Source organism: Triturus cristatus, chromosome 4_2, assembly GCF_964204655.1.
Source record: "Triturus cristatus chromosome 4_2, aTriCri1.1, whole genome shotgun sequence".
Classification (NCBI taxonomy): domain Eukaryota; kingdom Metazoa; phylum Chordata; class Amphibia; order Caudata; family Salamandridae; genus Triturus; species Triturus cristatus.
This window is the reverse complement of record NC_140586.1, coordinates 991,457,228-991,470,436: the sequence shown is the minus strand read 5'-3', so window position 1 is coordinate 991,470,436 and position 13,209 is coordinate 991,457,228. Positions and strand designations below refer to the sequence as shown.

The window sequence follows — 13,209 nt, the reverse complement described above, 5'->3', positions numbered from 1 at the left end:
CCAAGCTGCTTTTCACTCCTTCAAGACTTAGTCTGAAGGGTGCTCTCCATAGCTACCACTAGGATAGATTTCAATAAAGGTTGTCTTTAAACCTATTCATCAATAAGGGTTGCTTGTACTGGTACAAGGTGCTCACTATAACTCGTGGTCAGCATGTACCAGGCCATCTTCTCACAGTGCCAATGACAGGTAAGTGCCTAACATTCAACATTGACACATCATATTTTTTCTCGCAATGTGGGTAACTGTGGATTTTTGAGCTTGGAATTTGGACCCTAGCTCAGCCGGCACCTAAGGGAAACCCAGTAAACCTACACATTTTGAAAACTAGACACCCAGGAATTACAGGGTGGTGTACCTTGTGTGGCACTCACCAGGTTTTCTTACCCAAAATTCCCAAAAAGGTCTGCAAACTTCACCCTTTCCTAAAATCACACATTTGTCTTACATTTCTGTGATGGAAACTTCCAAAATCAATAGGAATACACAACATTCCTACCACCCAGTAATGCCACACATGTCCAAAACAAATTCTGCCCCAGTTGTGTGGCTGGGCCTAGTGCCACAACAGGAATAACTCAAATGAAGGTCAAAGGAAGTTGCAGACATTGTGGGTAAGAAAACCTTGTTGGATCCATGCACGACACACCACCCTGAAATCCCATGGGTGTCTAGTTTTCAAAAAGGTCTGTGGTTGGTAAGCACGGCCATAAATAATATTTGGGGCGGTGCCTACCATACACCAGCTACCCATATTGTTGGTCTATTTACATGCTTTAGGGTGTTATGCGTGGCGGTCTCTTGGCTCACTCACACAAGTGGGGTACTGTTGTGATCGGGAGACTGTTGGGAACCCAAAGTGGTAGGAAATGTGTGGATGACTATAGATTCTTAATTTTCTTGCACAGAAATTTGAGGAGAATGTGTGTGTTTTTTGCCAAACTTTGAGGTTGGCAATGGTGTCTGTCATAAGGGCCAGTGAAGATAGGACAATGCGCCACACAGCATGACCCCTGATACCCAAGGGAGATGCATAATTGTTGGTTGTTTTTGCTACCCACTAATTTCGATAAGACACATTTTCATTAGAACGACACAATAAAAAATTCATTCACGCACTCAATTCATAGACATCAACCGTCAAGCTGGGTGTTGCAGGTTATGCTAGAGATGTCGACTGGGCTGGGGAGATTTGAAAATTGGACGAATCTTTACTCCCCAAAGGGTAAGGAACCCTTAACTCCATAGCCCCGAAAGAGTAAAAACACATTTGACCAATTGTTATCTTAGCCTATCTCTTAGCTCTTTAGTACTGATTTGAGTCACATACATTATGAAAGGCTCCCAGAGTTGTTTCAGGATGGAATGTATGGACAGTGTTAATTCTCCTCCAGTCATCATTGACAACAGACTGTGAACCTACATAAAGGCCATAACCCAACTAGTAGCTCAAGAGAAAGAAGTATTGCCCAGCTGCTCCAGCACCTACATACTCTGCCCTCTGTTTGTAACAACACCCCAATTTCCTGTATTTTGATGTTGGTGACAATCTTTTGGAGGTGGGTGAGGACTGTCTCAAATCCCTCAAAGACACTCTCAATATAGCTCATTACTTCTCTCTATTCCCCTCACATTTCATCCACATTTGCTGGCATTTGTCACCCAAGTTGCTTGTGTTCGTCACCCATTATGTACTCTAATGTATAGGTAAATGTTCCCACACTCTGCTGTTTTTATGTGAACTGCACACGTGCATATGGAACAGGTGGAGGCTTGAGATTGGAAATATTTGGCATTTTCTACTACTATTTGCAGTACTACAAATATACTACATGATGTGCTATCTGATTCAGGACCTATGTGCAGTCTTGCACTCTCATTTGTCCTATCTTTTTCTGTGCGGAGTGCTCCATCCGAAGTGTGGAATCTATGACCCAAGAGCGGAGACTCCGGGGCCCAGATTCTCAAAGGTTTAGTGATGGGTTAGAGTTACTTTTTTAATGCTAACCCTTTGCTAAACCTTTCTGGGGATTAACAAACCAATGCTAAATGGTTGTGGCATTTGTTTGTATTGAAAACTAACGTCAAGGGAGCATTACATGGGTAGTGCATGGGCGTTCCCATGCAACCACCCATGCTTTTTGACGCTAAACCCTATCTACTAACATTAGTAGACAGGATTTAGTGGCAAAAATTAACGCCGCTGAAAAGCATGTGTTAAAAGACGAAGGGGCCGATTTACAAGCCCCTTGCGTCACTTTTGCACCGTCGTTGCGTCACTTTTGTGACGCAGTGGCAGCGTAAAAGTTGCGGCCCATTTACAAAGTGACGCATCTAGGGAGATGCATCACGTTGTGAAGCCCTGCGCCACATTAAACCTGTGTCAGGTTTAATGTATGCAGGGTCGGCGTTCCGTCGCAGGAAGCCCCGTAAAGGTGACGCAGTGAAATCTGCAAGATTTCACTGAGTCACTTTTACGTTCTTGCTGCATCAAAACCCTGCGCCTGCTTGAAGCAGGCATAAGGAGTGATGCAGTATGTTAGGCATAGGGCACCCCTGAGCATTGCTGGAGTTGCGTCGTGCTTGCGACACGACTCCAGCAATGCGTGACTTTTCCGTCAACAGATGCGTCAGAATTTCTGACTCCCTTTAACTAATGGTAACATCCTTGCTGTGTGATCACACTGCATTCCGATGACTCTCCCATGTATATCATACTCGGGTGCAACTTCTGAGCGGTTGGGACTCTGTCTCCCAAGCTAAACGTCGGCACTCAATGGTGATCAGGCGTCTTTGGCTACCAACTCACAAAGGCAGGCTTCTTCAGCTTCTGTGGCCTTGTACAAATAACTGGACGTCAGCCAACTGACTCTTGGAGTCACATCTCCAGTCTGGGCCTTGGGGATGACTTTTCTTTGTGGAGGGCATCACAGGCATGGTTCTCTCTTTGCTGGCCCAAGGAGCAGCGGGTGCAGCTCAGTCTTTTGTACAGTCTCTCTTTGCCGGGTCCCGGGAACAGCAGAGCAGTCCTTCTTTGTTCTTTCCTCTAGTACAGATGTGATCCAAGGTCTGGGTGCCACTTTTAAGCCCAGTTTGTCCCCTGGAGGGATGCAGCAATGACTGGCCAATAGGCTATCGGGTCACCTCCCTCCTAGTGATGGCTTCCTGTGAAGTGTGGCGTGGGGCTATCTGAAAATGCAACGTTCTGTCCAGTCTAAGCATGTCAGAACCCCTATCTATTTGTGTGGCCTTCCCTAGCCCATCCCAAAGATGCGACTATCTGGATGCCCAAAGAAAAGCAGTTTAGCAGTGGCTTCTCTCAGCCTGTCCCTGATGACCCTGATGCCACCCTGTCTGCAAGGAACAAAAGAGAATCCCCTCTTGCTTGTTTCCCATCAAAGGTTGCTTTCCCTTTGAAGTTCAACTTTTGGGCTCACACCCTGTTTGGCCTTCCTGCCAGGGAGAGGTCACACCTCCTCCAATGTCAGGCCCCTTGTATTTCTTCCTGAGAGTCATTCATAGCTCCCCCCAGGAGGGCAGAAGGCTGTCTTGTGCCCGGCAACCATAAATGGTCACTGGATAACGGAGGGCAACAAAGTAACAACTTTCTAGAGTTGCTATATGTGCAAACGTTATATTAAATTCGAATTGAGCATCATGTCAGGTTTAATGTAGCAATTATTTTGATGTCTTGAAGTATCACTTTTAGTAGACCTATGCAGGAGTTAGCACTGTTGGGTTGTCAGCTGTGACCCTGCACTCCCCAATGTGGCTACTAGCTTTTCCACAGCAAAATGCCAATTTGTGAATACAACAATTTATAAAAACATGTCGAGTTAGCAGAGTAAAACTGTCCTACCCATCTGCAGTGATTGGTTCGGAGACATACATTTGCCTCATCAAAATCAGGGACACAATAACTGCTGCAGCCCATGAGGGATACCTTTACTCACAGATCCTGAGTTCACTTGGTAAAATATGCTAGGTACTTATAAGTAAGTTAACATATGCCAGTGGTGGTAGAGCTCCTCAGACAAAGACCTCACTGGCACTGAGTACACCTCACTCACCAGAGCCAAAAACCATCAGCATCAGTTCAAAACATTGGGAGTGATCATGCAAAAAGAGGTATTTCCCTACATGATATATATGAAATACATACACAAAGATCCTAATTAAAATACATGTTATATGAATTACATGTCTAATTATCGGCATACATTGTTAAAAATGCATTACCTTTGTAGATCTGGGGGCGCAATTTCCGATTCTCTGTAAAAAAAATCAATTGAAGATAAGATCATTGATCTTTGTTTTAAATAGAAATAAAACTCCAAACAACACATTGTACCACTACAGACTACATCGGAAGCGGCATCACAGCGTGGTGAGACATGGAGGATACAGGCATACAGTCTGTGTTGAGACGTTCCCAAGTTTGCACCACCAATTAAGTAAGTTTGAGGGTGAAAAGGAGCTTGTTCCTGAGTCTCAACCTATAAACAGAGAAAAGGCTCTGAGGGGATTCAGCCCCTGAGAAAGTAACCCTAGCTGTAAGCAGGTCCCACGGGAAGCATGTGCTTGTAAGTACAGTTGCCCTCATTCACCTGATGGGGACATGCTTCATCATAGGGCGGTGCTTCTCGCCAGGCCGGTGCTGCAATGCCTGGCGGGCCCCACTAGAGGGTTCTTTGTCGGAGATCTGTTAATAAATATGCCAAGTGAGCACCGTAGAACAAGGAATGGTATGTCCTACAATGTGAGAAGATCGGTGAATGGTGTGAAGATAAAATCAACTGTCAACCAGATGCCAACAAAATATTTAATGTGATATCCCCGGTAGATCTTGAGGTTAAAAAAGAAGGCAGAGACACTTAGGATACTATGGTCTGTGTCTCTTCAAGTGAGAGTGTAAATCTGTCACCTGTAGACCGGCTAGCAAGCTCTGGTCTAAGTTATATGTCAACATATTTCATCCCTAAGGTAATCGTGGAGCGATCCATGGCTATTTTGTCAGGGCCAACAGTATATGGTGTGACCTAATCTTCTCAGTAGAGTGAGGCGCACTTTAACTCAAATGCGTGGGTGATGAGGTGGTGGCTGACATCTTATCACAACTTTCGAGTACTGTACTAATAAAGCACTTGGTTTAGGATAACCTGTTTAAAAACAAAATAAAAAGTTGATATATAAGTGCACAAGATCAAAAATATCTGGTGAAAGTGTCATTAAAAATCAAACATGAGCGCACACACCCCCCCTCAATCTACCACTAGTAAAAGAGTAGTGTTCTGCCCCAACATAACCCATTCTGCCAAAGTGGTCGATGCAAACATGCGCATAGGTAAAGTCTCCGGATCGAGGATCCCATTGTGAGAGAAAGGTGGATACAGAATCCCCTCGGAACAGTATAGTGGTATTTGACTTTGGTTGTTTGTTGATGAGTGTATTCTGGACTGGTCCTCTTTTTTGATAGATACAGAGAAAGCCTGTTGATGGCCGTTTTCTCTGTAAGACTTTTGGATTTTCTGTCTGATCAGGAATGACCTCCTCGTAGTTCGTTCGAATCTGGAAACATTGAGTTAGAGGCAAGATAGCAGGGTTTACTTGAATGGAGAGTATTCAAGATCAAACTACAGACTGTGAAATGGATTCTTTCAGGGAGATGGCCCCAATGCAGTTCTTCCATTGTAAGGGAGTTTCTCTCAAAGTCTATTGGCTGAACAATATTCATGCTACTGACTGAAGAAAAGCTTTGATTGGTGTAAATTAGTGCCAGCAAGTACTCTGTTGCATCCGTCAATGTATGATAAGGCGAGTGCATGAAATGTGGGGCAGAAAATTTGAGGAAGAGAAAAAGGCTGGATTCTGCAGGACAGTGTGGGCTGGATCAATTCTCTTTGGCCTTTCCTTGATACGGTCTTTGAGGACAGAGCTCAGTGGCAAAGACCAAAGATTTAGGTCTTTGTCTGAGTTTCGATTACCTTTTTGCCAACTTCCAGGTCCCAATAATGCCAGATCCTAACATGCAGTGGTGTCAGCTAACATGACATTAAGGCATTTTTAAAGTCCACCATTGTTAAACATTCAAGTCAACTTAGATTATGTGGAAAGCTGTAACTAGATTATTTTGTGACTACAATATAGTTCAAAAGGACAACTGGGTATGCTGATCCAAGGAAATATATTATGTGCCAGATTCACAAAGGGCCTCTGTATTCATGGTGAATGCCCCTCAGGAGTGGGTGAGTCTCTGCACTTGGGACTAAATCTCCGCAATTAGAATTCTCAAATTTGACGTACAAGAAAAGAAAAGAAGTTAGGTCACGCAAAGGATCGTCTTGTCGTTTTCCTAAACTCGGTTAAGAAGGATAAAATAGCAAAGCTTCCACTTGAAAGAAAACAAATCCAAGCCACCTGTATATAAAACTGGAAATTATTCTAGAAAACAAATCGCTAATATGAATTAATGTATATGTCCATCCAACACCAAAAATTAAATGCAAATCAATCCAAGAAAGAATTTTTGCAATAGTCCAGATACGGCATAATAGCTCCTCTTTGTTCAGTAAGGGCCTAATGGAGAAGAAAAATGCAATCCATAGGATAGCCAGAAAACAAAAAAGAATCCCCAAGACGATTCTGAAGGAAAGTTGTTATCAATTCATCATGGCTCTTTACAGACGGACAAACAGAAAGGCAAGCAGAGCTAACTGAAACATATCATTCCAGGGCAGTCGACAAGAGGATAGCAACAAATATTCCATCAGTATTACCTCCCGAGAGGATAAATGAGTCATTATTACTTACCACAATACGACAAGGGAAGGCATGACAGTGCACCCAGCCAAACTCTCTTCCAGCTGCACCTTTTTGAAAGCAAAGGGCAACTGTGAGGAAAGTGGTGTATTACATGGTGCAGTTGTGTGACGTCACCATGTAATATACTCACTATACTATCTTGAGTCTAGTCAAGCTCATTTGTAAAACTATAGCTCAACCCTGAGTAGCTGTGACTATGAACAGTAAGGCTTCAACAAAAAAACAAGTGCAGATAATTTGGAAATACCAGAATAACCACTTGGAAAAGTCACACAACACATATTTTTAGGAATTTGTAGAAAGTAAAAATTAAGAAAAACTACCAGAGATTTAGATTTTTAAGTAAAACGTAAATTACATGCTTTTCACTCAATTATCAGCAAGCATTGGCAACTACTGCAGTTAGCAGATACTTTGGATCACTTGTTCAAGAGTTGTGTTTGGGTACCGTGGCCCACTTTGGATGACCAACTCCAGCAGAAAACAACCCAAGGTGACAAGTGAGGAGTAGTCGGACAGTTACCTGTCACCGGAGCCTTTTCAAGTCCAGTTCCAGCTCAAACGAAGAATCTCTGTAGACATGAATGGAATAGTTCTGATGCAAGGAATATAAGATGCTGAAGATGCCGTATGATGCTGAGGATAATGTGTAGTCAACAGTGATCTACCTGGTGCTACTCCTCTGTCCACAATCAGTGTGGAGTGACATTCCCCACAGGGCTCGATGTCACTCAAAGTCCTGGTCAGGGCAGCAAATGTTCAGTTGTCACTGGATTACTGGTTTCTGGTGACAGCGAGCCCAGCAGTTCCTTTTGATGGGGACGAGTGTCCTTCTTGGGCAATCAAACTTCACTCCAATGACTCTCCTGGGACCAGCAGACATAGGTTTAACCTTTGATCGTTGGGTCTTGGTCTTCAGGCTGCTCGTCAATAGTCAGTGGTGGTCGAGTGATTGTGGTTACTGACTTGCCAGGTGGGCTTCTTCAGCTTGTTATTGCCCTGCAGTGGGAACACAAAGTCATCAAACTCCTCTTCTGCCAGGTCCAGGGAACAGCACTGCAGTCCTTTGTCAGTCCTCTTCCAAGTCCAGATGTGATCTGAGGCCTGGGTGTTAGGGGTGCCATATTAATGGCCAGAAAATGCCCTTGGGTGATGTGGTGGTTACTAGCCAAACGGCTACCTGGTCCCTTTCCTCCTGATGATGACTTCCTGCAATGTGTGAAAACTAGCTATCCAGGAGTGCACTTTTTTGCCCACTCCCAAGATGGCCTAATACTTCTCTTAATGTGTGGAGCTTTGTAGCCCACCTAAGAGGTATGACTAAGTGTGGGCTACACACCCATGGGAAAACTGTTTAGGCCACTTGGCACCAATCTCTGTCCCTGATGCTAACCTGTCTATCAGGACAAAAGATCAGCACCTCTTGTGTCTACCATTTGCCCTTCAAATGTGGCTTCCCTTACAATCTTACCCTGTGACTCTTCTTGCCAGGGAGAGGTCATACCTCCTCCAAACGCAGGACTCTATTGTGGCTCCCCTTGGAAGTCACTCTTCACCACACCCCCAGGACAGCGAAAGACTGTCTTCAGGCCAGCATCTGCAAATGGCCACTGGGAAAACTTTGGGCAACAAAATGGCAACATTCTAAAAGTTGCTTTTATGTGGAAGTTACATAAAATTCGACCTGGGCATCAAGTTGGGTTTAAGGTAACGATTTGTTTCATACCTCGGAGTACCAAACTTAGCAGTCTCATTCACAATTTAGCACAGCTGATGTGTCAGTGTGTAACTCTGCACTCGCTAATGGGGTAACTAGCCTTTCCACAGTAAAAATGATGAATACATGTTCTATATTTTAATTTACAGCACCTTGCCCTGGGATTTTTTTAGAGCCCTACCTTAGGGGGGGTTTATATATATTATAAAAAGGAGGTCAGGGATTTGTCATTAATTTAAATGGCAAAGTTGGGTTATCAGTTTCAAGCTGCGCTCTCAGCTGCTCTGTCAGGTGCAGGCTAGGGGGCATGTTTCACCTTGCTGCTCTCAGGGTGGCACAAAAAGTGCTGCAGCCCAGGAGGGACTCCATTAACTTACATGCGCTGGGTACCCTTGGTAAGTTAACTTATGCCAATTGGATATAAGCCAATCGAACATACACTTTAGGGCTCAGAGCATTGGCACTAAGTTCTGTTATGCAGTCCTCTGTGCACTCTCACAGTCAAAAAACCAGCAGTATCAGTCCAACACTTTCGGGTGGTCATGCAAAATGAGGCCTTTCCTTACAGAAGACAAGTCAAAGGCACCTAGTGCTCTCCTTAACTCTTTAACTACTGAAGAACAACGTAGGTAATACAAAAAACATAGAAACTATTTATTAAAAAGGAGACCAAAAGAACCTAGCAAACTGTAAGCTTAACACCTAGTTAGATATTGAGGCAAAACATTTTAAAAAGTGAATTTCAACAAGATCTGGATGGGCTGTAAAACAATCTCTGAACCCGTTTGTTCAGACCGCCTTTCGTCATGACTCAGTAGCAAAGCTCACTATACTAGTGGGAAAACCCATTGGAAAAAAGTCATTATTACACTTTCAAATTTAGAGATTTCAAAGCGGCCTTTGACAAGGTCCAGCTTAATATTCTGTGGTAAAAACTGCAACAATACAATATTCCGGTACCACTGCTGAATGCCATTCAGATAGCCTACATGATGATAGCTGGTACAACACTGACCTCAAGAAATCCAAGAGAGCTTGTAAACAGCTTGAAAGGAAATGGAAAATCACCAAAATAAACACCTACAAGGCCGTACTTAGATACAATCACAATCAAGTCAAAACTACCAAAAAAGGCCCTGAACCTGGGAATCAAATCTAGCTTCAATCATGGCAAGGGACTTTTTTCCATTGACAAGAAATTAATCAACCCAACAGCTGCGACCAACGCCATCACACATACAGAAGAACTCTGCATCAACCTCTCTGACTTCTTCCATGAAACAATCACCAAGGTCTATAGCACCTTTGAACCCCAGCCACCCCTCATCGACTTGCCCAGCCTGCTAACCTCTTTGACCAACGACCACCAACTGACAGCATGGAACCCTCTATCTATCGAGGACACTGCAGCAATTAAGAAGACAGTTAACTCAGGGGTGCCTACAGAACCCTGCCTCCACCATGACTGCAACCTGGGAAGAGCCTTGAACAGCACTGCACTAACTTCAATCATTAACACCTCCCTCAAGACAGTCACTTTCCCTGATAGCTGGAAACATGCCAATGTCACCACCATCCTTGAAAACATTGAGCAGACTCCGATGTACTCAGTAATTAGCGAACCATCTTGCTGCTCCCCTTCCCAGCCAAAGTCATTGAGAAGAACACCAAACAACTCTCTGATAACCTAGAACACCACAAGCTCTGTACGACTCACGATCAGGAATTGAAAACAACCACAGCACTGAACCAGTCCTCATTCCTGCCACAGATGACATCCACATCATCCTCTGCCATAGAGAGACGGCCACCCTCATCCTCCTCAACCTCTCCGCCACTTTCAACACCATCTTCCACCACACTTTCAATGCTAGACTACACACAGCAGTAATACAAGTCGGGGTGGGTAGAGCTTGAGGAGTTTCACTCTAAGGAATTCCACGGAGTTACATTAAAACTCAGCAAGATTCTTCAGAGCTCCGCAAACGGGTGGAAATTGGCACATCGCGCTACTGGCAATGATTTTTAGTTCAGGGAGCTTGTTCCGCACAGCAAAATCAGTGAGAACGTCACCACTTGGCACACCAGAGGGTGCTGCTTTTTTACTGCAGCTCGAGTAGATTTTCCACTAAAGCAGCAGCTTTCTCACCGCGAACAGTCGTGACTGCTCACATTGAGGAAATATTGTCAGGTGCCCTCCCAGCGCCTGGAAATCATGCTAGGGACTGCCAATTCTCACTCGCACTCGCCAACTTACCACTGGCGAGCCACGCATGAGAAAAAACTCTGCGTTACAGCAGTTGGCTGGGTTTTGCCATAACTCGGGGTTATAATTGTAATGCGGAGTGGCCAAAAATTTGTAAACTCCAATGGCGGAGTAGAATTTATTGCCCACCCCTAAATACCAGGACCAGAACTCAAATGGATAGCTTCCATCCTCTCCGGAAGAACGCAACAAGTCAGACTCACGCCGTTCGCATCAGAACCCAATGACCTCATCTATGGAGTCCGACAGGGATTGTCACTCAGCCCCACACTTTTCAACTTGTGCATGGCTTCTCTGGCAAACATCATCAGATCCAAAGGAATCAACATCATTTCCTTTGCTGATGACACCCAGCTCATTTTTCCCTCTCAGATGAAAAAGGTCACCACCAAGGCAAACTTCAAGCAATGCATGACCAGCGTGGCTAATTTGATGGAATAAAATGGCCTCAAGCTCAACACGAACAAAATTGAAGTGCTGATCTTTGGGAATAACAGCTCACCTTGGGAGTCCACCTGGCTGCCCGCCAAACTTGGACCCACACCCTCCCCAACAAACCATGCTTGGAACCTAGTTCTCAGCCTGGATACAATACCCATGACAAAGACCCATCTCAACCCCGTCGCCGCCTCACGCATCCACATCCTCTGCATGCTATGTAAAATCTTCAAGTGACTCCCATTGGATTTCAGACATTTCATCATGCAGTCCCTAATCACAAGAAGAGTTGACTACGGCAATACACTCTACACCGGCATCCCAAACCAGCAAGATTGCCTGTATTTAGGCCCAGCCTCACCACACACCTACACTCACCTACTCACTGCCAAGATATTCTCATGGGTGAAAATCAGCCCTCTACAAATCCATATTACATTATCATTTTGCATGCAGACGAAAAATGTGAAGACAAATATGGACTTTTAATGGGCTGAAACAGGGCTGCATATTAGCCCTCGTCTTATTTAATATTTACATTGTGGCTGTCTATGATGTGATCGACAAGTCACAAGTAGACACACCCGAACTGGCTATCCATTAGTCAAGCCCTGCCGATCCTGCAATGTGCAGATGATACAGTCTTACTCTATAAAACCCCTGCAGGTCTATAAAGATCATTAAATCACATAATTTCTTACTGTGACCCAAGTAAACTAGAAATTAACAATGAGGAAACAAAACCCAAAATACCTTCATAAGAAAAAAATAGAAACCGCTCATGAATATAAATACTTACGCTTATTGTTTGAATATCGAGGCACCATCGAACCTCACAGAAACTCACTAACCCAAAATGCAACTTTCTTTGCTCTGGCATTCGAATTGATATAAAAAAAACATCATTTCCCTGCATGCTCCACTCTCCATCAGAGATAAACAAAACTCTCCCAACAATAACACATAGCCTTGCTGCCCTACCTTCATCAGTAGCCGGACACATTGATCATTTAACAAGTAAAATGTATAGAAACGTTTTTAGACTTTACGAATTTGGCCAAGTCACAAACCAAGTTTGAATTTTCAATAAACTAGTTGAATATTATTCAAGATTTTGCTTCCAGTAAATAAATGCATTAAATAAGATTGAGTAATATAATGTAATGTAATGTAAAAGGAATTTATAAAGCGCAGCTAACACCAGACGGTTTCTTGGCGCTGGAGGCAGAGAGAGAAGAAAACAAACAGTCCAAGGGGCTAAGGAGATTCTAGTTATAGGCTATACGAAACAGATGGGTTTTTAGGAGAGACCTGAAGTGGGTTAAGGGGGAGGCCAGTCTTAAACTTAGTGTAAGAGCGTTCCAAAAAGAGGGGGCAAGGAATGGGAACCTTAGTCCTCCATGTTTTTTACGTTTAAAGGTTGGGATCTGGAGTAAAGCCAGATGGGAGGAACGAAGGTTGCGAGAAGGGACATATGGGTGCAGGAGTGAAGAAATAAACAAGGGTCCTGTACCAACAAGGGACTTAAAGATAACGCAGCCCAGTTTAAATTTACACCGCTCAGTGACAGGGAGCCAGTGAAGAGATTTTAAGAGGGGACGAACGTGTTGGTGTTTAGGTTGGTGATGAATGAGCCGTGCTGCCTGGTTCTGGACCAGTTGAAGCTTTTTTGATTGGTATACAGGTATGCCAACATAAAGGGAGTTGGCATAATCTATCCTGGAGATGACAAGCACCAGTAATACCAAAGTAAGGGCTTCAGTGGTCAGGAAGCGGGCAATCTTACGGATTTTTCTCAGCTGGAAGAAGCTGGAGGACACCACCGCACTGATCTGGGATTTCATCGAGAGATCATTACTAATGATGATCCCAAGGCTCTTCACTGAGCTGACGGGATTAGGGTGGTGCCCAACCTGGTGGGCCAAAAGGTGGAATTCCAGGGGTTGATTGTGCCCCCGACAAGCAG

The 13,209-nt window shown here is 44.1% G+C and overlaps 1 protein-coding gene across 1 annotated transcript in view; it reads right to left on the bottom strand.

Annotated features, from left to right (window-relative positions):
* Positions 1-13,209, bottom strand: part of LOC146839238 (uncharacterized) — a 194,574-nt gene that overhangs the window by 101,584 nt on the left and 79,781 nt on the right. The window contains exon 3 of the mRNA XM_085600022.1: positions 4,240-4,272. Coding sequence (XP_085456148.1) covers positions 4,240-4,272 — 33 coding nt within the window. The remainder of the gene's footprint in view (positions 1-4,239; positions 4,273-13,209) is intronic.